Source organism: Trachypithecus francoisi, unplaced genomic scaffold (assembly GCF_009764315.1).
Source record: "Trachypithecus francoisi isolate TF-2019V2 unplaced genomic scaffold, Tfra_2.0 Lachesis_group13, whole genome shotgun sequence".
Classification (NCBI taxonomy): domain Eukaryota; kingdom Metazoa; phylum Chordata; class Mammalia; order Primates; family Cercopithecidae; genus Trachypithecus; species Trachypithecus francoisi.
The window spans coordinates 60445946-60470895 of record NW_022681458.1 but is presented as its reverse complement, the minus strand read 5'-3'; the positions used below and the strand labels follow the sequence as shown (position 1 = coordinate 60470895).

Here is a 24950-nt window from a genome sequence, read left to right as displayed (position 1 = left end):
GCTCTTTAAATTTAGACATTTGCCCGGGAGCCAAGCTGTTTTATCCCTGACTTCTTTGAATCAATCATTCACTGCTTCAGCGTCAGTGATTATAAAGATGATTCCCAGTCATCTTAGTTCATTTAAAATAAAATAAATGACATTTAGTATCTGAAATGTAACCCGGACTATAAAAAGAGGTAATAATCGTAGAGCTGTCCCCAGGACTTCAGGATCTTGTAAAGACACCAATGGGAGTAAACAATTGACTACGACGTGGTACATGGCACATTGTAAGTACATACAAAGTGGAAGAAGTGATTCCCTTTGGGTCAAGAAGCTTTTACAGAGGAAGTAGTGTTTGAGAAAGACAAAAATCAGAATTTTTCTATTGTAAAATTCACAAATGAAGACACTTGACAAGGAAAGAACGTGTATACGCTTAAGGAGTGCCAAGTAGATTTGGGAAGAAGAAAGGATATGGCCTTTTCTCTTTTTAATACAAAGGACTGACATGATCAGTTTGCGAAGAGAACTGATAGCTGTGATTGTAACAGCTAATTATTACATTATTGAATGTCTTATTGTAGTAACTCATCTTCCTCCTTCCTAGTTATCCATTGACTAATCTATGCTCCACTGCTGCTGGTTCCAAAGACCAACTTCAATCATGTCACTCCTCAACTCAGAAACCTTCAGTGTTTCCTGTTGTTCCCTAAATTAAGAGTAAATTTTCCTTGACAATCAAGATGCTGCACTATAAGACTGCAATCTGACATTTTTGTCTCATTCATTATACATGCCATGCATTAGAGCCAAACTCTTTGGAATTTGTTTTGCTGCTGGTTTTCTCTGTGTATCAAAATTACGCTTATCCTTCAGTAGCCACCTGGCATGCCATCTCCTTTATGAAGTCTCTTCTGTTATAATTAGATTTATTTATTTATTTATTTTTGCTTCTTGATATTGTAAAGCAGTTTCTGTTTCTCAGTCATTTGTATGCTTGGGCTAAGCCCTGCCTGTAACTGTGAGCTTATTGGAGAAAGGGAATGTGTTTTATACACACACTTCCTTGCCCCCTTTCACCTTTTCACTCTTTGCACAGTGTGTTGTCTTTAGTAGAAGCTCAATAAATATTTGCTAAATTGAATTATCAAAATGATTTATTGGATTTTCAAAGCTAGAGATCATGAGTTTGACAATTTTTTATGTCCTCTGAGCTCTAATCATACTATTATGTGTTGACAGACTCAATAAATATTTATTGAATTGAACTGAGATGTGTGTACTAAAGCTCAGTCTGTAGTTTGTCCAACTTGTTTGACGCATTAGAAAAAATCCATATCCAATTACAACAGTAAATTGTGTGAAGTTGTCAGGGAGTGTTATAATGACACCGTTTCTCTCCCTTTCTATCTAGGGAGCAGTAATGAATGAAATGGAAACAAACCTCGTTGGAAGTGACAAATATGCTGCAAGATTTGGCGAATCTATAGTTAATCTTGGTGACATTGACAATGATGGCTTTGAAGGTAATTAAAATTATCAATTTGGTGCTTGATTTCTGCTTTTAAAATGGTTTTTGGAAGAAAATATGATTAAAGTTTTGTGTTGTTTACCTTCCTATAGAAAATGGATCCAGAGTGGCATGTTAAGTTTTTTCTTTTCTTTAGTGTTATGTATGACTTCTCCTCAGTTTGTCACCCATTGATCTTTACCACTGTTAATAATGGATATTCAAAATACTTTATTTCAGTGATTCTAAGGCACCATTGATTAGAAACTGCATTATTATTTATGTGTCCCTAAAAGCTGCCTATTAAGCTGTTAATGCCCACCATTTTTCCATGTTAAGGAAGACCCTAATTTCAGAAATAATAAAATATGGGCAGGAAATGTGTATCATAGACTCATTGGACCATGGTATTTAACTATCAGTACAATAAAGACACTGACCAAACCCAACAGAGGCTGGCTGCAGAGCTGGAGCAGGGTTCTGGAAGCCCTCTGCTCTGCCAGGCGTTCCCTATAGCCATGTTATGGGAGGATCTGGGGAATTTGAGAAGAGATTCTGAGCAGGCCACTGGGAAGCCTGGGGACAGTGGCTGTTTACCCACTGATATTGAAGTTTTTCACTAACTGAATATATGGTAGTGTGGTAACTGTGCATATCACCATGGATGTCAGTCCTGTTGTTGAAATCCCTGCATCTACTAGCATTCTCTGTTAAAAATTTGCTTTTATCAATCTAGTTCTAAGTGGTAAGTAACTGAGTCTGTTAAAATTGTGCATGAAATGATAAATAGGTTTAAGAGGAGAGTGTGCAATTTCCTGGAGTTCAGCACATAAGTATTTGATACTTATTTTTAGGGTTCATAATTGTCTTCTTGATAAGACCATTGGCAATTAGTATATGGTAATTTTAGGCTACAGCTTTCTCAGAGATTAAAGTGATGGGGTACTATAAATTCTCATCTTCTTAATGTCTTCTTGTACCTAGATACCACAATCTACTTTAAATATATAAAATGCGTTATTCTACACAAAAAGTCAGTTATGGAATACATGCTTCCAGGGAACCTTCTTAAACGTAAAATAGTGTAACTATGTTATGCAAGTATTACTGTTCTGGATTTTTTGTTTACTATTTTAAAACTGAAAGGAGAGAAAAAATATGTGTGTATACTTTTGGTTATTATGATTACACATAATATTTTAATAAAACATGTATGGAGGGGAGCCTCTCTGTACCCCACCCATCACTAGCTTCCCCCTACTTCCCTTACCCTACCAGAACCCCAGGTTGGGCACTGGCTCATTTTCACAAATAACCTCATCCCGGACAGGGGTGAGGGAGGTGTTGTGGCTATTTTGTTTAATTGGAGCTGTAAGAGGGATCATGTCTTGTTTTATGCCCTTCCTGGAAAGGGGGCGGGACACCTGGTTTGCACTCCTGTATTGGCCATTGCTGCCGTCACTTATCACATTGAGTTCACATCCCTTGAGAGTTTGTATAAATTCAGGTCAGTGCTGCTCCTGTGCAGCCATCCAGTGTCATAGAAAAGCAATTCACTGATAACTGATCTCTCCATTCAGAAGTGTGCGGTTTTAATGTACAGCAGTAAGAAACTGTTATTTTATTATCTTTTTATTAAAAGTCTGATTTGATTAAAAACAAAAAATTTTATTATGTTTGATGTTACATCTCATAAGTAACCAGCAATTCTGTGATAGTTATTGAACATTTATTTTGGGTCAGATGTACCATATCAGGTACAGAATATGTACCATAATAAATGAAAATGAAGAAAATAGTGGCACCCTTTTTTATAGTTCTACAATCAAGTAGAAAATAAAAGTAATACTTGAAAACATAAGCCTTATTTAGTGGCAAATTTAAGGGTTCTACCTAATAAAGACCTGCAGATAAAATCATGTTTATGCATTTTGATATGTTGTGTATTGTATAGACAACCCAATTCTTTCTTTTAAAAACACAGGCCGGGCGCGGTGGCTCAAGCCTGTAATCCCAGCACTTTGGGAGGCCGAGACGGGCGGATCAGGAGGTCAGGAGATCGAGACCATCCTGGCTAACACTGTGAAACCCCGTCTCTATTAAAAAATACAAAAAACTAGCCGGGCGAGGTGGCGGGCGCCTGTAGTCCCAGCTACTTGGGAGGCTGAGGCAGGAGAATGGCGTGAACCCGGGAGGCGGAGCTTGCAGCGAGCTGAGATCCGGCCACTGCACTGCAGCCCCGCGACAGAGTGAGACTCCGTCTCAAAAAAAAAAAAAAAAAAAAAAAACACAAAATCACTGTTTAGTAAAACACTTTATGATTTTTCTGTCTTGTTTTAATTGGCACATTTAAGGAAGACCACTATTTTTACCCTTCTGAATGTGAAAAATATATGTATGTACACATAGAAATTATTTTTGTGGCATCAAAATGTCAATGACAAATTTGAATTATTGTTATAGTTAGAGCTGTAAAACTGTCATGAGCAGTAGGCAAATTCCCTTATTAGAATTACTCTAGTACCTGGGAAAAGCCCAAGTAATTTTCCAGTGGTGTGAAGGACAGACAGAGTATTCTGTCAATGAGACTTAGGAAGAAGACTTCGGAGGGGACTTTCAGGGGACAGTGCAGTCTCTTAGTTTGTATAGGAGACCCTGGGCTTCACATAACTCTTGTTTCGCTAAAAGCCCTCAGCACTCCACTCCTAAAGGTAATACTTTTATATCTGGAAGGTTATTATGCAAATGATTTTTTAAAGTATCTCTGCATATTTTTGTGCTATTTATAATGCCTTTTATAATTCACAGCATATTTACACTTAGTGGTTACATTGACACTTCAGTGAGTGTTTATAATGCTATATATCTTTTTCTACTTGGTCCAGTTGTTTTTTTTTTTTTTTTTTTTTTTGAACCAGAGTCTTGCTCTTGTCGCCCAGGCTGGAGTGCAGTGGTGTGATCTTGCCTCACTGCAACTCCGCCTTCCAGGTTCACGCCATTCTCCTGCCTCAGCCTCCCGCGTAGCTGGGACTACAGGCGCCTGCCACCATGCCTGCTGGTTAATTTTTTTGTGTTTTTAGTAGAGACAGAGTTGCACTGTGTTAACCAGAATAGTCTCGACCTCCTGACCTCGTGATCCGCCTGCCTTGGCCTCCCAAAGTGCTGAGATTACAGGCGTGAGTCACCGCGCCCAGTCCTCCAGTTCTAATTTTATCTTCTATTTTGCCCATAAGTAGGCATTTTCTATATTTCAGATATTAGCAAGACCATTGCTGATGTGGAAACAGGGTGAGTGTGTCCTATTCCACCATGTCTGCCTGCATGAGACAGCAGGAATTTACAAGTTCTTTTTCTTTATGTGTTTCTTTATTACTTTGCCCCATCTTGTCTTATTTTATTTTTCTGGGGTGAATGGGTAAAGATACTTTGTGTTCATGGCAAGAAGTGTAGGATTATGTAGAAAGAGACTCCAATATTGGATGCAAATCACACTTAATGTCTTTATTATGCAAATTTTTGTGGTACTTTGTGTAGCAAACCTAAGTTATCTTGGCATTTGTCATATCACTTTTCAGTTGTTCTCAAACGGAAAAAAAAAATCAGACTCTATTTCCTGTGTCCTTAGAAAAGCAACACAAGCCATTTTCTAAAAAGATGGCCAATTGATTTGGCAAGAGTTTAGTTAAAACTCCTCAAAAGCATGAAAAAATTGGTCAGACTAATTATACCTGACATGACCAACAGCAGATAGCATTTTTTATTTTATAGGTAAAATAGACTTAACAAGACCGCTATTTATCGGTTTAGTTTCTTTTTTCACCTTGAGCCTTATTATCTGACTTTTAGACAATATATTTGAATATTTTTAGAGCAGAACCATAAGTTCTACAATTGTAAATTACAAGCTGTACTATTACTTTGTGTGCACCTGAAATATTGATATATCATCAAATCATTAAGTGAGCACTTCTGTTTTATTTGTTTATAGAGTACAAGTGCCATTTTGTTACATGTATCAATTACATAGTGATCAAGTCAGAGCTTGTGCGTATCCATCATCCAAATAACATACATTTTTACCCATTAAGTAATTTTTCATCATCCACCCCCCACAACCCCTTTCCTTTCTAAGTCTTCATTGTCTATCATTCTACTTTATACATCCATGTGAACACATTTTTAAAGCACTGATTTATGAGTTAAGAACATGTGTTATTTTACTTTCTGTGCCTGGCTTGTTTCACTTAAGATAATGACACCCCCCACCAGTTCCATCCCTGTTGCTGCAGAATACATGATTTCCTTTTATTTTAATGGCTGAATAGTATTGTGTGTGTGTGTGTGTGTGTGTGTGTGTGTGAGAGAGAGAGAGAGAGAGAGAGAGAGAGAGAGAACCTCTTTGATACAGAACAGGAATCGGTATTAGGAAGGGAAATTTGGGGGTATGACTTCTGTTGTTAATGAGTTCATAGAGCATGGCAATAGCAAAGGCGCTGGAGCCAGGCTGCAGGGTTTAAATCCCAGCTCCATAACATCCTGGCTCTGTCACCTTGAGCAGGTTATACCCTGTGCCTCGGTTTCCTCATCTGTAAAGTTGGAGTCAGAGTATTTATTTAATATGGCGGTTGTGAGAGTTACTTGGGTAAGTGTGCGTGAAGCCCATATCACAGTACCTACATTGTAAGCATAAGTGTTGGCTGACACTAATACTAATAATTTTCATTTATATTAAAAGAATGAAAATGTTCAGATAAGAAGTAAAAGCAATCGTTACATATCTGTGTTCTGTATATTGTGTCCCAAATTAAGTTGCATAGGCTTGGAAAACATTTATATATATTTCAAAATGTATCTTTCTCATTTAAATAATGATAGCTAGAACTTTATAACAGATCCAGGTGTAATCCAGGAAGTAAGAGTTTGAATCTATATATGTGATAGCCAAAGATTGAAGTGTCCTCTGTATGGAAAAAAATTTATTTGGACCTTTTAAATATTTTGGCTGAAAAGGCTCATCAGTGTTTTTCCTAAATATTTGCCTTAATCTAGATCACTCTTGCTAATAACAGATACTGTAAGAATTACATCAACCACTTCATGAACAAGGCTTGTTATTTTTTTATGTGTTAAGAAGAATCAATGTGTATACCAAATTCTACAGCTTTAACCACAGTGGTGGAAGTATAAACCCAGCCCTGATTAAAGAAATTGCTGTCTTCCGTTCAATGGCTGTAAGATACTTTTCTCCACTCCTTCTTTTCACGTCCCTCTTTTCCTCCTCCTCTCTTTCTCTTCCTTCCAATTCTTGCTCCTCTGTTCCTGCATGTATATATTCTGCACAAATCTGACTCCAGTTATTCCAAACGAGTTGCCATTCTTCACATGTGCCATACTGCCTGTTGCTTCCCTGCCCTTGCACAGGCTTTTCCCTATGTCTAAATTACATTTCCCCTTTTCTTCACCTGGCTGTGACCTATGGATACTCTAATCTTATCTTGGGCATCATCTTCTATGAAAAGCCTTCCCTAATTTCCAACACTTCCTCCTCGTATGCTATGTTATTAGTCTATTCTTACTTGCCATTCCTCCCCACTAAACAATGAGTTTCTTTCTGTGGTACTGCCCTGTTTTGCCAGCTCCTGGCAAATGCCTGGAATATAATAGGTGCTCACTAGCTGTCCAATGAATGAATAAATGAATGGGTATGTTTGCATATGAAAGTTTGAAAAACTTCATACAAGTCAAAAGAAGCTAGCCTTAGTATGTATAAATAAAGTAAATATAGGTGTCTACCATTTCTTTTTAACTGAAACTAGAAAAGCTTTTGCATTTTTACAATTTTACATTGTTTAGCATGGAGTTATACATCAAAGATATGTTTATCTTCATTGAAATAGTAGCCAAAAATTACCACTGTTGATAAAAAGGTTTTCAGTTTGATGGTAATAAGTGATATCATGAAGACAAACTACTTTAGGTTTCCATTAAAGTAATAAAAAGCCATTGCATATAAATAAATATGTGCATAAATAGACAATACTTGGTAAAATAATGAAATGCTTTTGCAACTGTAGAATATTATTTTTCTCCTTTGTGCTATATATTTATAGCACTTAACCATGTCATTTACTCAGGTTTTCTTAGTTGATCAGACCATTTTTTTCCCTTGGTATCATAGTCTGACATAATTATATACAGAAAGGTGATATAATCATTATTTTACAGAACAAATCCTTTTTCTGAAATCCTGTATGTGTGTGCAGATATCTCTAACAGATACCTTAATCATTTTCATTGGAGTAGGAATTAAGTTAAAAGTCATTTTGCAAATAAGGTAAGTCTGGACTCCCAAAGTAAAAATTCTTATGATCAAAATATTCATAGATTATGAGAAGTTATTACATGCGAGGCACTGCTCTAAGCACTTTACATAAGTTATATCCTTTTATGCTGAGAGTGGTTTTTATTATGATCCCATTATATAGGTGAGAGAATTGAAACACAGATTAAGAAATGGGCCCAGCCTAGCATGGCAGTGCCCAGTGGCAGAGCTTGGATCAGACCCCAGTGGTCTGTCTGTAGAGCCCATGCCCTAATCATTTTGTTAGATTGCCTCTCAGATGCTTCCACTCTGCTTTCTTCCATGTACAAACTATTGTGTGCAATCCTGTATATGATGATGATCGTATTTTATTTTTTTCTGTCTGAGGAAGACTGTTATTTTTCACAAAAGAGAGTTTTCTTACGTGATATGAATTAGGGTTCATTAGGTTAGTTTTCGAAGTTGCATTCTTTGTATCAAGAATTTATTTTTCCACTGTTTAAATTCTTGGATAGATGTTGCTATCGGAGCTCCACAAGAAGATGACTTGCAAGGTGCTATTTATATTTACAATGGCCGAGCAGATGGGGTCTCATCAGCCTTCTCGCAGGTAAGATGCTATTCTATTTCCAAAAGAAGCATTGGTTATAATGCGTATCCTTAAAACTTCCAGGGTTATGTGGACTTTTTTTTTCTCAATTTTCTCTTTCAAATACTTCACACTTCATTTCACCGTTTACTTATAGTGACAAATGATCTTATTTTAAGGGATTAATAATTCTTCAAACTCCCTTTTTCCATCAATAAGAGTTGTAGTTCATTTCCACCCTAGCTTATCTGTTGACCATTAAATATTTGTCTTTGTATTTCATTAAATTATATTCCGAGGTAATATCCATATGATTGTAAAATATGCCCATTTGGATTTGATTAACTGTCTCTTGGCCTTGTGGCTAGAGCTCCATATTTCATGAAGATTGCACAGGGAGATCAAACACACATATGATACTCTGGGTTTCTTTCACTGTTGAGTAGTAAGATGATAGCACTTTAATAATGTCTCATAATCTTACTCTGACTTCACTTTTGTATGTTGAAAAATCATGGCATTTCAGTGCCTAGAAAGAAAATGACATTCATACGCAGAGAAGAAAAGTTTTTCCCTTGATATTTGCATGGAAATATTAGCTGGCAGTTATTTTTGATTAGGTAAAAATGAGCAAATGGTTCTCTGTAATTGATATAAAAGAAATGTATTTGCCTAGTAAACAAAAATACCAATTTTCTTAGTATGAATATCAGCTTAATATTTATAAACCTGTATGTGCACATGAAATTAGACATGTGGAATAGAAAGTATATATCTGGCTAGGATTGTTCTTGTTAAAAAGTTGGCTTTTATCAAAAGCCTCAGTCATAAGCTCCACTAAGTGATTATAGACATCTTGTTTTCCAAATTACTTATTTAATTGTTCATGTTGGGAAAGGAAGTAAATACAGAGCCTGAAGAGACCTAAGGAAGCCAGGCATGGTGGTGTGCACCTGTAATCTCAGCTACTCAGGAAGCTGAGCTGGGAAGACTGCTTGAACCCAGGAGTTCCAGGCCAGGCCAGGTGCCATAGTGAGACCCTTATCTCTGAAAAGACTTGAGAGGGAGTCAGGACTATTTTAGAAAATCTGTACAACATAATTTTCCCTTTGCTCACAAAGTAAAGTAAAATTTTTTAGTCACAAAATAAATGTCATCTGTTCATTTCAAGCTGGAAAATTTTGTCACTCTTGGAAGTATTTGATTTAACTAAAATGCAACTTTGTTAGTAGATGTGCCAAGGCATGCCTGGGAAAGCTCATTATTTAGCTAAATCATTGCTTCTCTGGTATATTAGTATTCAAAAACTACTTCCCACTCAACTTTCCTATTTTTCAGAGAATTGAAGGACTTCAGATCAGCAAATCGTTAAGTATGTTTGGACAGTCTATATCAGGACAAATTGATGCAGATAATAATGGATATGTAGGTGAGTAATTAGTTTATCATAATTTATAAATTGGAATAAGCTCTATTATAGATAACTGCTTTATAGTGAAGTACATAATACTGGTATGAAAGACTTCATCTTACTGATGATTTTTTTTATTCATTTTTAAAGTTCTCCTTAATTCAAGGATGGGCCTAAAATGATCAAGTAATTCCTCAGCTTAACAGTGTTAGTTACTCAATGTTATAGTCTGTGTTTTTGAAAAAAATGAAAGCACTCATGAAAATTAAATAGATAATGAGGAAAAGAAATAAAACTTATTTAGAAAGGAAATTTGAATGTTTCTAGTCCAAAAATTGAATTTTGTTTTAGTAAACTTTTTATCATAAAGTTTATGATATATCATAATGGGATGACTGTTGTACATGAGTAGATTCAGAGAAAAGAGGAATGAATTGTAAGATGTTAGCATATAGTCTCTAATTTTCTACAAGTAGTATTTTTAGGTAATCAAAGGTGATACGTAGTTCAGTACTTATGGCTGAAAAGTAATTCTCTTTGACTAATGATGATCATTAATCTGTGTTGTTTTTTATCCTCCAGATGTAGCAGTTGGTGCTTTTCGGTCTGATTCTGCTGTGTTGCTAAGGTAAGATTGATATATGTCACTGCTTAATGGCAATTTGGTTTAATTGTAAATGATGGGAGGCAGTGTTTAAAATCAGCAGTGGTAGTGACCTCATGATACTTTTTTGGTATTCTGAAGTTTAATTATTGCACTTTGGGGTATTTTTTTCACCTTACAGAGATATAATTAAATCATCAAAGTCAATATTTTTGGACATTTAAATAAAAAGTTATTTTTCCCTGTGCACAGAAATGTAATTAGTATGTATACACATAATAAGGAAGACTCATGAAATTACTTGGTCAATATAAACTGACAAAACAAATGCACTTCTTAAGGAAAAATAATTCTTTAATTAACATTGCTAATTTTATTTCCTTCTCAGGACAAGACCTGTAGTCATTGTTGAAGCTTCTTTAAGCCACCCTGAGTCAGTAAATAGAACAAAATTTGACTGTGTTGAAAATGGATGGCCTTCTGTGTGCATGGATCTAACACTTTGTTTCTCATATAAGGGCAAGGAAGTTCCAGGTTACATTGGTGAGTATGCCTTACAAAATTAATCCTTGATGGGGTGCGGTTCTTTCATTAATCCCACAATCCTGTTTGGAGCCCTCACCGGTTTTCACCATGGAGATCTTTAGAGCAGGGGCGAGAAACTACCTGATGCATACTTTTCCTCTCCATCTTCCAGATTCTTGCGTTGTTCTAACAAATGAGTTGGGCACATTAGAAGGCTGTAGTTGTTTAGAGATTATGAGAAGCAAAGGGCATAGTATCTCTTGCTATGTTAGTTTAAGGTAAACCAACTGAGCTTAACCTGTGAAATCTCTTTCTTCATATTTTATCCAATTTCAATAATTGAAGAAAGCCAGGCATGGTGGCTCATGTATGTAATCCCAGCACTTTAGGTGGCTGAGGCTTGAGCCCAGGAGGTCCAGGCTACAGCGAGCTGTGATCACACCACTGCATTCCAGCCTGAGCAATGTAATGAGATCCTGTCTCAAAAAAATAATAATCGTAAAAATATTTTAAAAATTGAAGAAGCTAGACCTGATTCTAATTTATATAAATAATATGCCCATTAATAATTTACTGTGACTACAAGCCCCTAAGAACCATACCCATTTCCCTATGTATAGACAACTCTCAATTATCTGCTCTGGAGAAAGTATCATTGATACAGCTCATCCAAAATCATGGTGGCAAATTCCAAATCATGTATATGTGACTTTATAAGCATTTTTGCTAGCAGATTAATGTTCCTAATTGTTTTATTTAGGCTAATATGAGAATAACTACTAATGAAACTAGCCTGTGGTAGGAGAAGAGCGTATCTGGGCATATCATTTAAAGATTAATAATTCACAATATTTATGATCCTCTATTAGGACCTGTCAAGAGTTTATTGTATTCATGACCCTGCAGGCTGCTGTTTTCTAAACAGCATGAAGGGCCCACATACTTATTAAATAATACCATGGATATGTAATAGATGTCTCAGTATGCATGAGGTACACAATGAGCCTGTACCTGAAAGGTACACAATGAGTCTGGTATCTCTACTTTAGATCAGACTTATTTTTAATAGTGCTCTGAAAAAGTCATGGCCAGAGCTACAGTAATAAGAGGGTGGGCAAGCCTTCATCTAGTTATTGATTTGAAAATGGCAGTTTGAGAACCTGACCACACAGTAAATTACACATTAACACAGACAAGCTGATGGATAATCTGAAAGACACACACTGAGTAGATGAGGCACTTTCCTTTTATGTAAAACCAGTGTTTTCTCTACTAACAATTCCATTGTTACCAGATATTTTTAAAAACAGTTGAAGACAAACATATGAAACACATAAATAATCATCACATTATTAGAGAAACCTGTCTTAGAATTATCACAAAATGACTCCCAGGAGAAATAATTCACATGGTAAGCATGTTTAATAAAGCCAGGACATTTTGACTCTTATTAATAGTGGATTATTTTTCACCTCATTTTCATTTACTCTTTTTCTGAACTCAGGACAATGAACTTGTAGATAGCTATTTCAGTTGCACTGCTATTTCTCTGAGGTATTGAATCTCAGTTATAATTTTGAAATCCGCCGGGCGCGGTGGCTCAAGCCTGTAATCCCAGCACTTTGGGAGGCCGAGACGGGCGGATCACAAGGTCAGGAGATCGAGACCATCCTGGCTAACCCGGTGAAACCTCGTCTCTACTAAAAAATACAAAAAACTAGCCGGGCGAGGTGGCGGGCGCCTATAGTCCCAGCTACTTGGGAGGCTGAGGCAGGAGAATGGCGTGAACCCTACAGGCGGAGCTTGCAGTGAGCTGAGATCCGGCCACTGCACTCCAGTTTGGGCGACAGAGCGAGACTCCGCCTCAAAATAATAATAATAATAATAATAATTTGAAATCCAATTGGCTTGGACTTCATTATTTTCCAACTAAAAAGATGACTGAAGGATTTATTTGAAATGTATAAAGAATAATATAGCTGTTATGCTTGTTTCCTTGAAATAAGTAGGTAAAATTCTTCTAGAAGTGTAAGTTACTCCTAAAATATAAATGAACATGTCAAGAATTACATAAATTCTTTAAACTATCACATATGAATTATTGCTTCTATATAATGAGTGACACCTCAGAAGAATATTATATTTAGCTTGCATGGCAAAGAACCCATTTAGATTCGTGAAATGGGTCTCACTTTCTTGGTAAAGATCTGACTTGGGAGTTTTTGTTTGCTTTTAACCTTTCTTTTCTTTTCTTTTTTTTAATAATTTGGAGATCTTCATGAGCAGATGAATATTTACTATGTCAGATTTGAAATAAACCCTGCTAAACCGCTAGAATATTTATTGAGAGAATTTTTTTAAAAATTGCACAAATTAACACTGGAAGGTCAAACTAGAAACCAATAACACGTAGAGGAAGGACAGATAATCAAGGCATAAGACTGGAAAGATGACATTTTTAAGAAAACCATATACATAGATTTTGACTTAATCATGTGTTCACTTTGTGCATAAAAAATAAAAAGCCTTCAGATCAAACAAATCTAAAATTTTTAAAAAGTCATATATAAAATTAGTCATATAACCACATAAGATAGAATTTTTCCAAGTAACATTTGAGCAAAGTGCTGTGTCTATACTTTCTTAGTCAATGTTCTGAGGAAAAAATGACTCCAAAGGACCATTATGCAAGACTTTTATTAGCAACAATGTTTGTATTTTTGAAATTTTTATATATAGGAGGTTTAAGCAAATAACTAAAGATTTTAGTGTTAATAGAAATCTAGAGGAAAGTTCATAAATATTTATAAAAGCAATTTTTAAAATTTGTATTTTTAATTGTTCCCTCTTTCATATTTCAGGTTAGTCTTTAAAAAGCTATTTAATAAAGAGAACTCCAGATATTATTTCCAGTAATCTATATAACTTTGACTATTATCACTTCAAAAATAACAATAGATGTATTTCAGTAAATAGATTAACTGCGATTCTCTATATTTTTGCAGTTTTGTTTTATAACATGAGTTTGGATGTGAACAGAAAGACAGAGTCTCCACCAAGATTCTATTTTTCTTCTAATGGAACTTCTGACGTGACGACAGGAAGCATACAAGTGTCCAGTGGAGTAGCTAACTGTAGAACACATCAAGCATTTATGCGGGTAATGTAAGCTATTTTTTATTAATGAGTATGTGAACTTCAATGCTGTTGATAGAGAGCAACTTACTGTATTGGTGTCTTTTTATAAAAGGTAGATAAAAGCAACTGTTACCCCTCCTAAACTATGACCTGTTGCTCCAGTTAAAGTATTAGACAGTCTCAACCCAAGTAATTCAGAGTCCTCTTATTGTATCATCCTTTTTCACGTTTATCACATTTGACCTCATCATTTGAAAACACTTGCCTTTTCCTTTCTAAAATTTCATTTTTCCTATCCCTTTTATCTGCTTGCCTAGAAATACACATCTTCAGTAGCTCAACTGAACCTCAAATCTTTTCCATGGTACATTTTTTGGGGTGGGTCGGGGAGGCAGGGAAGTTAGTTTTTCGTAGGACTCCAGTGAAGCAGAATACAACATGGCTGCTTTTGGATTATGTCTTTGTCTCCGTGCCAGCTTTGTCAGTGATGTCAGTGGGAACTCGCACAGTTGTAGCATGGTGGGGATCATCTGTGGGCCAGGACGACAGCTCTCATGATGGTTTGGGGTATGTCCTGCCAAAGCACAGTCGATTTCATGTTTCTTTTATTAAAACACTCATTCCCAAACTGATCATCGCACTCCTCACATTGGTCAAATTTTATCATATGAAGCCGTGCCAGGTCTTTTTCATTAGGGAACGGTGTACTTCATCAGAAAATCTATTGTCACAAAAAGCCAAACTATTCCCAGGAGCCCTTTCTGGGATTTCAAATAGTAGCTTCAGCTTAGGGCTTAATTTTCCCTTAGATACTTATTCCAAGCAAATGTAAGCAAGCATCATCAAGACTTCAATACACTATTAAATGCTAAGAGCAATAATCCCCATGCTATTTCCTCATTTCCCTTAACAGTTTTTATTGTTGTACTAGAATAAAGCTATTAGATGGTTCAGAGCCAAAAGTATAGAATATTAATGTAACCATCATTTATACGGTAGGAATTAAAGAGGTTCTTTTTTTCATGCTTCATAGATGTCATTTTACTTACCTTAGTCAATTGTAGAGACAAATATTGAGATCGTTTTAAAGGCAATAAAAGGGCCAACATTAGATGTTCACAAAGAAACACGTTGTGTTAAAAATTTGCAAAAGTGATCTGGTTTATTTAGTCCTGTGTTTCTTGTCATCGTTCCTATAAATAAGGGATCATCAAAATTGTACACCTTTTTTGGAGTAAATTTGTAGCAGAAATGATTAGCAAAGGTAAGTGCTTTGTTGCATGTATATTTGTAGTGTTACCATGGTTTTGATGGTAGCAGGATTCAGCTATTGCCTTTGTACCATATTGCAAATATTAAATGAAAGCACTTACTGCTGGGATTGTACATGGCAAACACAACTAATAACAGAGCTCTAACTCTAGAGCCAGTATTCTTAACCAGTACATGTTCTGTGTTACAAGAAAGATAGAGGTCTATAATGAAATTTTAGAAAGCCATTTTTTTTTTTTTTTAAGATGGAGTCTTGGTCTGTTGCCAAGGATGACTTTTTAAAAATGATCGTTTCCTTCAGTATCTTTTTCTATTCCTAAGTTACCTTGCTTGTGTTTGGAACACTTTTAAAACTCATATAGAAAGGCAAAAAGTTGCTCCAACCCTCTCCTTTGTAACAAACCCACACAGAAGATAAGAACCACAGTTGCAGCTACCCTGAATTTGAGTTCTGTCAAGGAGCTGCAGCTGTTACTTAAGAAGGTATAGGAATGTAATGAGTGTATTTCCCACCTCCACCAGGGCAATAGCCCAAGGAATTAGGAAACATTAACACTCTTAAGTTTCTACAGTCTGAAAGCATAAGACAGCAATCTGAATTCTTCCATCTTCCTAATACTAGAAAAGAAGATGCATAGCGGTTGGGATGCCTGGGTTGTTCCTGTGTTCCATAAAACACATCTGGTACCATGGTACCAGGAGTGGGAGTGTTAACATATGTATCTATTTTGTCTCTGCATTCCTTACAATGAAATGAAGTGACATTTGTTAATTATATACTCCGCCCACAATCCCCACTTGTCAGAGGACTCCCTGCCTGCCTGTTGGTTGGACATGCTTTACTCGTATAGTGTCCCTACTGGCCATTCACTCAATTAATTTGATATTTATTGAGTACTTACATTGTGTCAAATTCTGTATATATCAGTGAATGGGACATATAAAGATTACTACCCTCATGGAGCTTATAGTCTACTGGGGTGAGACCAAAAAAAATGATAAAAATATACATTCTATAGTATTTTGGAAGATACGGGTGATAAAGAAAAAAGGAGGGCAGAGTACAGAAATGTGCAATGCTGGAGAAGGAGTGAAGTGTACAATTTTAAACAGGATACTCAGAGTAGGCTTCATTCAGAAAGTGACATCTGAGCAAAGATGTGAAGGAAGTGAGGAAGTTGCCCATGTAGATATCTAGGGCAGTTGTTCTTAGTTTTAGGGTGTAATAGCAACACCTGTAGGGCTTCTGAAAACACAAATTGCTGGCCCCATCTAGAATCCCTGATTTAGTAGGTCTGCAGTAAGGCCTGAGAATTTGCATTTCTGCAGAGTTCCCAGGGGACCCATCCTTTGAGAACACCTGGTTCAGGAGAAGAGTATTCCAGTGAGAAAAACTGAGTCAAAGGCCTGAAGAATGTACCTGGTTATTTTAAAGAACAATAGGGAGGCAAGGATGGCTAGAAATGTAAGCAAAGGGAAGAATGGTGGAAGAAGAGATTATGCAAAACCTGTGGCTTTTTCTCTGAGAGAAAGGTGGATCTATAACAACATTTTGTCAGAGAAGTCACATGATCTAACATAGGTATACAAAGGAACACTCTAGCTGCTGTGTTGTGAATAGAGTAGGAGATAAAGAGTTGACACATGGAGAAGAGGCTACTGTGGTAACACAGGGGAGAGATGGTTCCAACAAAAGTGGTGGCAGTGGATATGGTGAGAAGTAGTCGAAGTCAAGTTGCTGACATCCAATTTACAATTTGCTGACAGACTGGATGTCTGGCATCTGAGAAAGAGGCTCTATGATGACTCCATGGTCTTTAGCCTGAGCCACTTGGAGAATGTAGTTTTCATCAATTGAGACAATATTGCAGGAGAACACCTTTTGAGTGGAAAATTCTAGAGTTCAGTCATGGGCCTGCTAGCTAGAGAGACCTATTTTAAGTGTAAATATCAACTAAGCCTTTGTATATACTCATCTTGAGTTGAGGACAGACAGAGAACAGGAAAGGTAACTTAATATATCTTTGGCATATGGATGGTATTTAAAATCATATTAAGATGGCTGAGATCAGAAGAGGGCCAGTGTCTGCACTCTGGGCCCCTACAACATGAAGAGGTTGGCAAGAAGAGGCCCACAGGGGAGATAAGAAGGTCAAATCAGTAAGAAAGGAAGAAAATCAACAGTGTTTGGCATCCTGGAAGTGAAGTGAATAAAGCCAAAGGGGAAAGCATGATGATGTTTTCCATATGGCAGCTTGATCGAATAAGACGAGGGCTGAAAACTCGCCATTAGATTTATAATGTGGAGGCTGTTGGTGGTGGTGACAAAAGCATTTCAGACAGTAGTGGCGGGGGTGGGGGAAGGAAAGGAATTGGAAGCATTATAGGTTATTCTTTCAAAAGTTTTGCCTCAAAGGTGACCAAAGAAATGGAATTTTGGGGGTCAGTAGCTGAAGTGGAGTGAAGAGTTCTCTGGGTTTTTGTCTTTTAAGACAGGAGAAGCATTAGCATGTTTTTATGCTGATAGGCATGCTGCAATAGAGTGAAAAACTTGGGATATATGTGACAGGGGAGAAGAGCTGGAACTAAATTCTTGAAGGCAAAAAGGGAAAGATTAAATGTACAAGTGAAAGGGTTGGTTCTAGATAGGCATGTGCATGGTTCATCTGTGTATGTGCTTGCAGATGCTGAGTAGATGTGATGGGGACTATGGAAGTTCTTGTCTGATTGCTTTAATAATCTCAGTGAACTAAGAAGCAAACTCCTCAACTAGAGTATGGATGAAGGAAGTGGTATTTGGAGTTTGGGAAGATGTGAAATAGTCTTCCAGGAGAATGTGAGAGTAACAAAATACAGGGTGGTTGTCAGATGGTGTCTGGGACCACTTGCACTCATTGTCATAAACTGAGTGTAGCCTGTGTGTTTGTGTGTGTGTGTGTGTGTGTGTGTGTTTTTTCCCCAGGCACGTTCAACCTTACAGGCAGGAGTAGATGAAGAGTTACAATTAACCAGGGTTGTGGTTTGATCAAGAGAGTGAAGCAAGCAAGGAGCATGCAGCAGGAGTGAATATACAAGGGAATGGTTATATTTTTGGTTGTGAAGTTGAAGCAGGCTAAGGAGGGGAGGGGTCACACCAAGAGGGTGAAGGACCAGGAAAGAAATTTCATCGGAGATCCCAGTACAATCAGCAAATTGTTGGAATTGACTATTAAAGAGATTGAGCTGCAAAGATGGCACAGATATAAAATGTAAAAGCCTTGGAGACCTAAAAGTGAGGAAAAGATTGAATTTTGCTTTTATTTTTGCTGACAATTCTTTGATTACCTTATGCAAATGAAAGCCTTTAAACTTAATTACAAAATCCATTGTGTTCTTTGATGGTGGGCAAGTCAGCTGTCAAAAAGACTCCAGATCTTAAGTTTATATAAAATTTATGTTTAAAAACTTATTCTCTTTTAATCACAATTCTTTAGTTTTATGCTAGATCTTCTTGGACTAGAGGTGCATTTTTAATACTCTAATAAGGATCTATATCACTGTCGTGTAGATTTTTGTTCTAGCATGTTATTTTTCTGAGGCTATGTGTTTATCTGGTTTGTAGGGGAATCAGTTTTCTTAAGTCTAATCATAATTAAAATAGTATCACACAGGATTACTTTGCTTGACTGGTCGAAATTTGTTCCTCAAAAAATAAGGAAGAAATTGTCTTTTTTTTTTTAATTAAAAAAAAAAAAAACCTTTGTATTTTAGTTGATTATAATTAGGCCAAGCTTTAATTTTTGCTATCAGAGCCATACAATTATTAGCTTTTGCTAAAGAGTTCATAATGATATTTCTGAAATATAAGGGAAATGGTTAATTTCATTTATACCATTTAGTGTTTTATCTATTGAAATCCTCTTCTATTAGACATTGCTTTTTCCTCTATATAAAAGATGTTTCTCCATTTATGTAAGTATATGAAAATCTTTGTTTTTGCTTTATTTAAATATACAACTTCATCAAATTTTAGAGATTTCGTAGGACAAGGGATAATTTTGAGGCAGTTTTGATTTAGAGAAACCCAAACTGTAACTCGAAGCAGTTTTTAGACATGTTAGAGCAGCCATGGTAGTGAGACTTCCCTTGAAATGTTGACGGATGATATCTCTTGGTTGATCTTGATGGAATCTCTGCATCAAAATATCCCCTGATATTTGAGAAGAGAAGAAGGGTGTTACATTGGGATAACAAAAGAAGCAAAAGATTGCCTGTTTGTCTGCATTTCCAACAAAGCTAGAACTACTGGCTTAGTTGCTGAACAAAGAATGCCTGTCCCCAGAGATATTCTGAGAGCCAGTGAATTCAGTGGCCTTAGCGTGTTTTATTAAAATCATGACATCAACCTACCTGTGTAGATTAGTTAATTCTTTTCTTTCTTTGATTTCTCAAATTCCTGAATTTTAGATTTCTGAAATACAGGGAGTTCATTTTGCTATGTAAATCTTTAGGTGACTTCTAAAACTCATCTTTTTTCCATAGTAATTTCAGGAAAACAAATGTGTATTTGATTAGTAAATTTTTTTGTGTGTTTTTAAATTTCATTTGCTTATATTGTTGAGTGATACATGCACATAGATAGCTTAATGAAATGTCATTTACTCTAAAGAAGAAATTTTTTAATGATAGCACACTATGGACTGATTCATATATGCAGACATTTCTGCTGAAAATCTAAGTGTGGGCAAACTATATAATTGTACTAATATGGTATTCTAGAAGTAAATTGATTATTATAACATTTTAATTTTTTGTTAGGTTGCAAGATCTTTGAGGCAGGATATTATCTTTTGCATATTTGTATTCTTAGAGCTAGCACAATCCATTACATAAGGCAGAAAATAAATATTTAACACATTTATGGATGCTATGTTCTTGGTGCTATTTAAAAAATTCTATAAGAAAAATCTGACAATGTTCTATTGGTATCATGGTTAGAGCATTTGTCTTGGGGGTGCTGTCTTTTCTCAGGAAATTGTAGTGCCAGATGTTTAACAGTTCTCTACCACTTGAGACAAGCTTACTACATAAAGGGACTGCAATTTTACGAGATGGTGATGGTTCAGGTACCAACCTATGTCTTGGTCTCAGCTTTTCCTTCCCAAGCCCTACATAAGCACCAGAGAGGTATTTCAAAAATCTAGTCACATTCCTTGCTTAAAATCTTCCTATGTAAGAGCCTCCCCAACCCCTTTTATGTGTAGATTAGGTGGCCCTACTTCTTCTGTATTTGGGCATGTCTGTATGATTTGTGGAACATAGATTGGGACAGGCACTGACTTTCAGTTTTGTATCCCTAGAGCTGCCTTGGACACAGTAGACCCATGAATAGATAGCTTCAAATATTTATTCCGGACATTATTGTTTAGTGATATAAAATTTTTTGGCGCACCTTTTAAATAAATTAACAGGAGGACATGGGCCTGTTGCTCAGCTCTCAAGTTGGCCAGAAATACAGATTTCTATGAAAGTCAAGAAGACAGACGTTATATAATTTCAGGCATGTGCTAATTTGCATGCTTGTGGGCACCCTATTTTATGTAATTGTCCATAAAAATGTGGCATGAAATCTTCATTATTTTTAATATACATAGCACATGCCCATCCAAATTTAAAAATGTAAACAAATCTACTTTTTTACTCCCAAATATTTAATCACTTTAAGACATTTTGATATTACAGATTTTGTCCTTAGGTGGAGCTGCTAAAGTTAGTGTGTATATCCATCAAAAAACTCTTGCAGTTTTTGCAAGAGTGCATGTACATTTTATATATTGCAAGAAAAGTGTAATTAATAGCTAATTAGGATAATGAAAGTAATATACACCAGATGTAGAGAAGACCTTGTGGAAAATTAATATGAATTAGATAGCATGTGATTTGGTCAAAGCAAGCTTGTTGAGAAGAATTAAAACAGTGGACATGTGGAGGGACAATCAGTGGCCGTCTAGCTCCTATACCTAGGGAATAATTTAATCAAGTTTGCTATTGTAATACTCAGGGCTTCAAGCTGTTCGGATTTCACAAGTCGATAACTTGGGATTTGGCCTTGATTCGCAGCATTCCTATATGGTCAAGGTTTCATGTTGAGATGATCCCTTACCAAGTAATTTAATAAAAGCATCTCTGTATAAGATTGGAAAAGTAATCAGGGATCTTGAGTACTCTGATTCAGGCTCCAAATGTTCTAAATACTGTTTAATAAATAGAGGTCTACTCCTTGTTCTGTAACTAATTTTCTATTTAATGTTGATTGGTTGGCAGTAGTTCAGTTTTCTTATTCCTTCCAAATGTTCACCAGAATCTCTTAGTCTAGGAAACTGAAATTTAGTAATTCCTTAGTTGGCTTATATGCCTGCATTTTGAAGCAACATACAAATTTTGTCATGTCTGCCTTATGGACACTATGTCATTTAATCATCACAACAATAAGGTATAGGTATAACCACCATAATTGTTATTATTCCAATTTTCAGATAAGATAACTAAGCCATGGACAAATTAAGAAACTTGCCCAATGTTACATAGATAATAAGTGGTGGACCCCAGATTTGAACACCAGTGCTTCACCTTTAGACCACTATTGTTTTTAACCACTATATACATAAATTGATAATGTTGTAAATGAAAAGAGAAAAAAAAAATTACAACATTTTTGTTTATAATTACACAAAGATATAGAATAGATATAGTCTTTTATGTGATGTGTGTCATCTTTATTAAATTACTTCATTGATTTTTATCAAAAGTTACTATATAAATAATATAGCAATACAGCACTAATCTGTGTGATAGGGATTTTTTTCCCTATTCCTTTTTTTTTTTTTTTTGAGACGGAGTCTCGCTCTGTCGCCCAGGCTGGAGTGCTGGAGTGCAATGGCGGGATCTCAGCTCACTGCAAGCTCCACCTTCCGAGTTTACACCATTCTCCTGCCTCAGCCTCCCGAGTAACTGGGATTACAGGCACCTGTTCCTTAAGGATTATTAATTGATGAGCTTTGAAAATAATCTATTCCTTACCTGCCTTGGGGCAGTAATGTTTAAGCCATATTGCAATCCTGAAGTGCCTATAGATAAATAGAAACCTGGTCCACTGACATTACTCAGTAGGAGGTCTGTCAATTGCAGTGTCATGGGTCTACCCTGAGGAACTCATCTAGCATAATATAAACCTCAGTTATGGTTTAAGTTAATATGTCTAGCCTGGGTGAAAACACTTGACTCTTTAATGGTCAAGAGGGAATTTGTTGAATCTATTTTTTAAAATGAGAAGAACCTATAGATTGAAATGGCCATATGAAAAGTAGAGTAAAAACTGAGCCTTAAATTATTAGTATGAAAGACATCACACATTAGTATGAAAGACTAAATTATTAGTATGAAAGAATTGTGACCAATTCTTCAAATTATCTCCTGAGTATCGCAACAATTCTAATACCAAGAAAATCAAAAACTGCATAGATTTTCTCCACTAGTTTCCGTGTAGGTGGGCTATATGTGGTGATGTGAACTGCTCTCTCATATCCTGAGATCATTTCTACTTTTAATTTTTGCAGTGTCTAAAATCTTATTTTATAGATTTCTCATTGACATGTCTTTATGTAATTTCTCAATTGAATTCTGTTATAAATCCTCTTAGGTTACTTAGTAGTAAAATCTTTTTAGCTTGCCCTTTTAGAAAAGGAGAAGTTTGTTTAGTTGAGTGCCCTTTGAAAATCACATTTCTGACTGGACTGCTTGAACAGGTGCTTTCTAAGAGACACTGTGTTTTATATGTTATTTGATTTTCATATACACTTATCCTGCAGTATCCATGGGGGACTGGTTCCAGGATACTATTCCAGGACCCCACTTGGATACGAAAATCCAAGGATCCTCAAGTCCCTTATATAAAATTGTGCCATATTTGCGCTTAACCTTTGTAAATCCTCTCATATACTTTAAATCATCTCTAAATTATTTATAATATGTAATACAATGTAAATGCTATGTAAACACTTGTTATACTCTATTGGTTAGGGAATAATGACAAGAAAAAAATCTGTACATGTTCAGCACTGATGCAACTATCCATTATTTGCCAACTATTTTTGATCCAAGGTGGCTGAACCCACAGATGTGGAACCGATGGGTACAGAGGGCTGACTCTCTTTGTTTTCATAGACTTGAGAGTCTAGGACACTTTTACTATCTAGTGAAGTGCTTACTTAATTGAATGACAGATACTTTCAAAGATATTTTCTTGTTGATTATTTCACTGGGTGTAAGAAAACAATTTTGAAAATATGGAATATTTTAATGATGCTAGCAAATAATCAAATGAAAAAATCATTTGTAAGTTGATAGAAAATATTTTTAAAAGAAAATGTCTGCATATACAAATAAAGGTTAAAATATAAGAATTGACAATCACTTGTAATAAACTCGAGCTGTTTCTTTGGAGACAGAAGACAATGAATTTTAAAAATCTGATTATAAAAAAAAAAAACTTGTGACCACATATCAACAAGAATAGGAGTAAGAAATGCTGTGTAGACATTAGTTAAGATATTAAGTGTAGAAGAATGTTATACAGGGCAGAATGGATTGTGAATGGGTTACAATTTCTGCGTAATTGGTAAATAAATTCAAGAGTTCTTTGTGAAGTATAAAAGCACAATAAACTTAAAAAAAAAAAAAATGGCCAGTTGCAGTGGTTCAAGCCTGTAATCCCAGCACTTTAGGAGGCCGATGGGGGCGGATCACTTGAGGTCAGGAATTTGAGACCAGCCCGACCAACCTGGTGAAACCTGGTCTTTACTAAAAATACAAAAATTAGCTGGGTGTGTTTGTACATGTCTGTAATTCCAGCTACTCGGATGACTGAAGTGGGAGGATCACTTGAACCCAGGAGAGGGAGATTGTAGTGAGCTGAGATCATGCCACTGCCCTCAAGCCTGGGTGACACAGCAAGACTCTGACTCAAAACCAAAAAAAAAAAAAAAAACTTTAACAACTAATAAGAAAATCAGTACAGTGACCAGTATATACAATTAGATGTACAAAACAAATACTTTGCCTGTATACCATTCAATATCTGTTAGAAAATATAATAGAAAAATTCCATAAAGAAAGAAAAGGGCTGGGTATGGTGGCTCACACCTGTAATCCCAGCCATTTGGGAGGTCAAGACTGGAGAAGCCCTTGAGCCCAGGAGTTCAAGACCAGTCTGGAAACATTGCAAGACCCTGCCTTTATAAATATGAAAAAATTGGCTGGGCATGGTGGTGCACACCTGTAGTCCTAGCTACTCTGAAGGCTGAAGAAGAAGGATCGCTTGAGCCCAGGAGTTCAGAACTGTAGTGAGCTACACTTTACTCCAGTCTGCTGATAGAGAGAGATCCCATCTCTTAAAAAAAAAAAAAAAAAGGAATAACTAAAAAGGATGTTTTATAATATCTGGAGTCAAATGAATCAAATTTAATCAAAATGTTATTGAGAGATAGAAAACGTATAGGGTAATGTTAAATGTCAAATGAATCAAATTAATCAAAATGTTATTGAGAGATAGAAAAC

The 24950-nt window shown here is 36.0% G+C and overlaps 1 protein-coding gene across 1 annotated transcript in view; it reads left to right on the top strand.

Annotated features, from left to right (window-relative positions):
* ITGA4 (integrin subunit alpha 4) overlaps positions 1 to 24950 on the top strand; it is an 82261-nt gene that overhangs the window by 27201 nt on the left and 30110 nt on the right. The window contains exons 10-15 of the mRNA XM_033230975.1: positions 1400 to 1511; positions 8333 to 8427; positions 9745 to 9835; positions 10400 to 10445; positions 10810 to 10964; positions 13952 to 14106. Coding sequence (XP_033086866.1) covers positions 1400 to 1511; positions 8333 to 8427; positions 9745 to 9835; positions 10400 to 10445; positions 10810 to 10964; positions 13952 to 14106 — 654 coding nt within the window. The remainder of the gene's footprint in view (positions 1 to 1399; positions 1512 to 8332; positions 8428 to 9744; positions 9836 to 10399; positions 10446 to 10809; positions 10965 to 13951; positions 14107 to 24950) is intronic.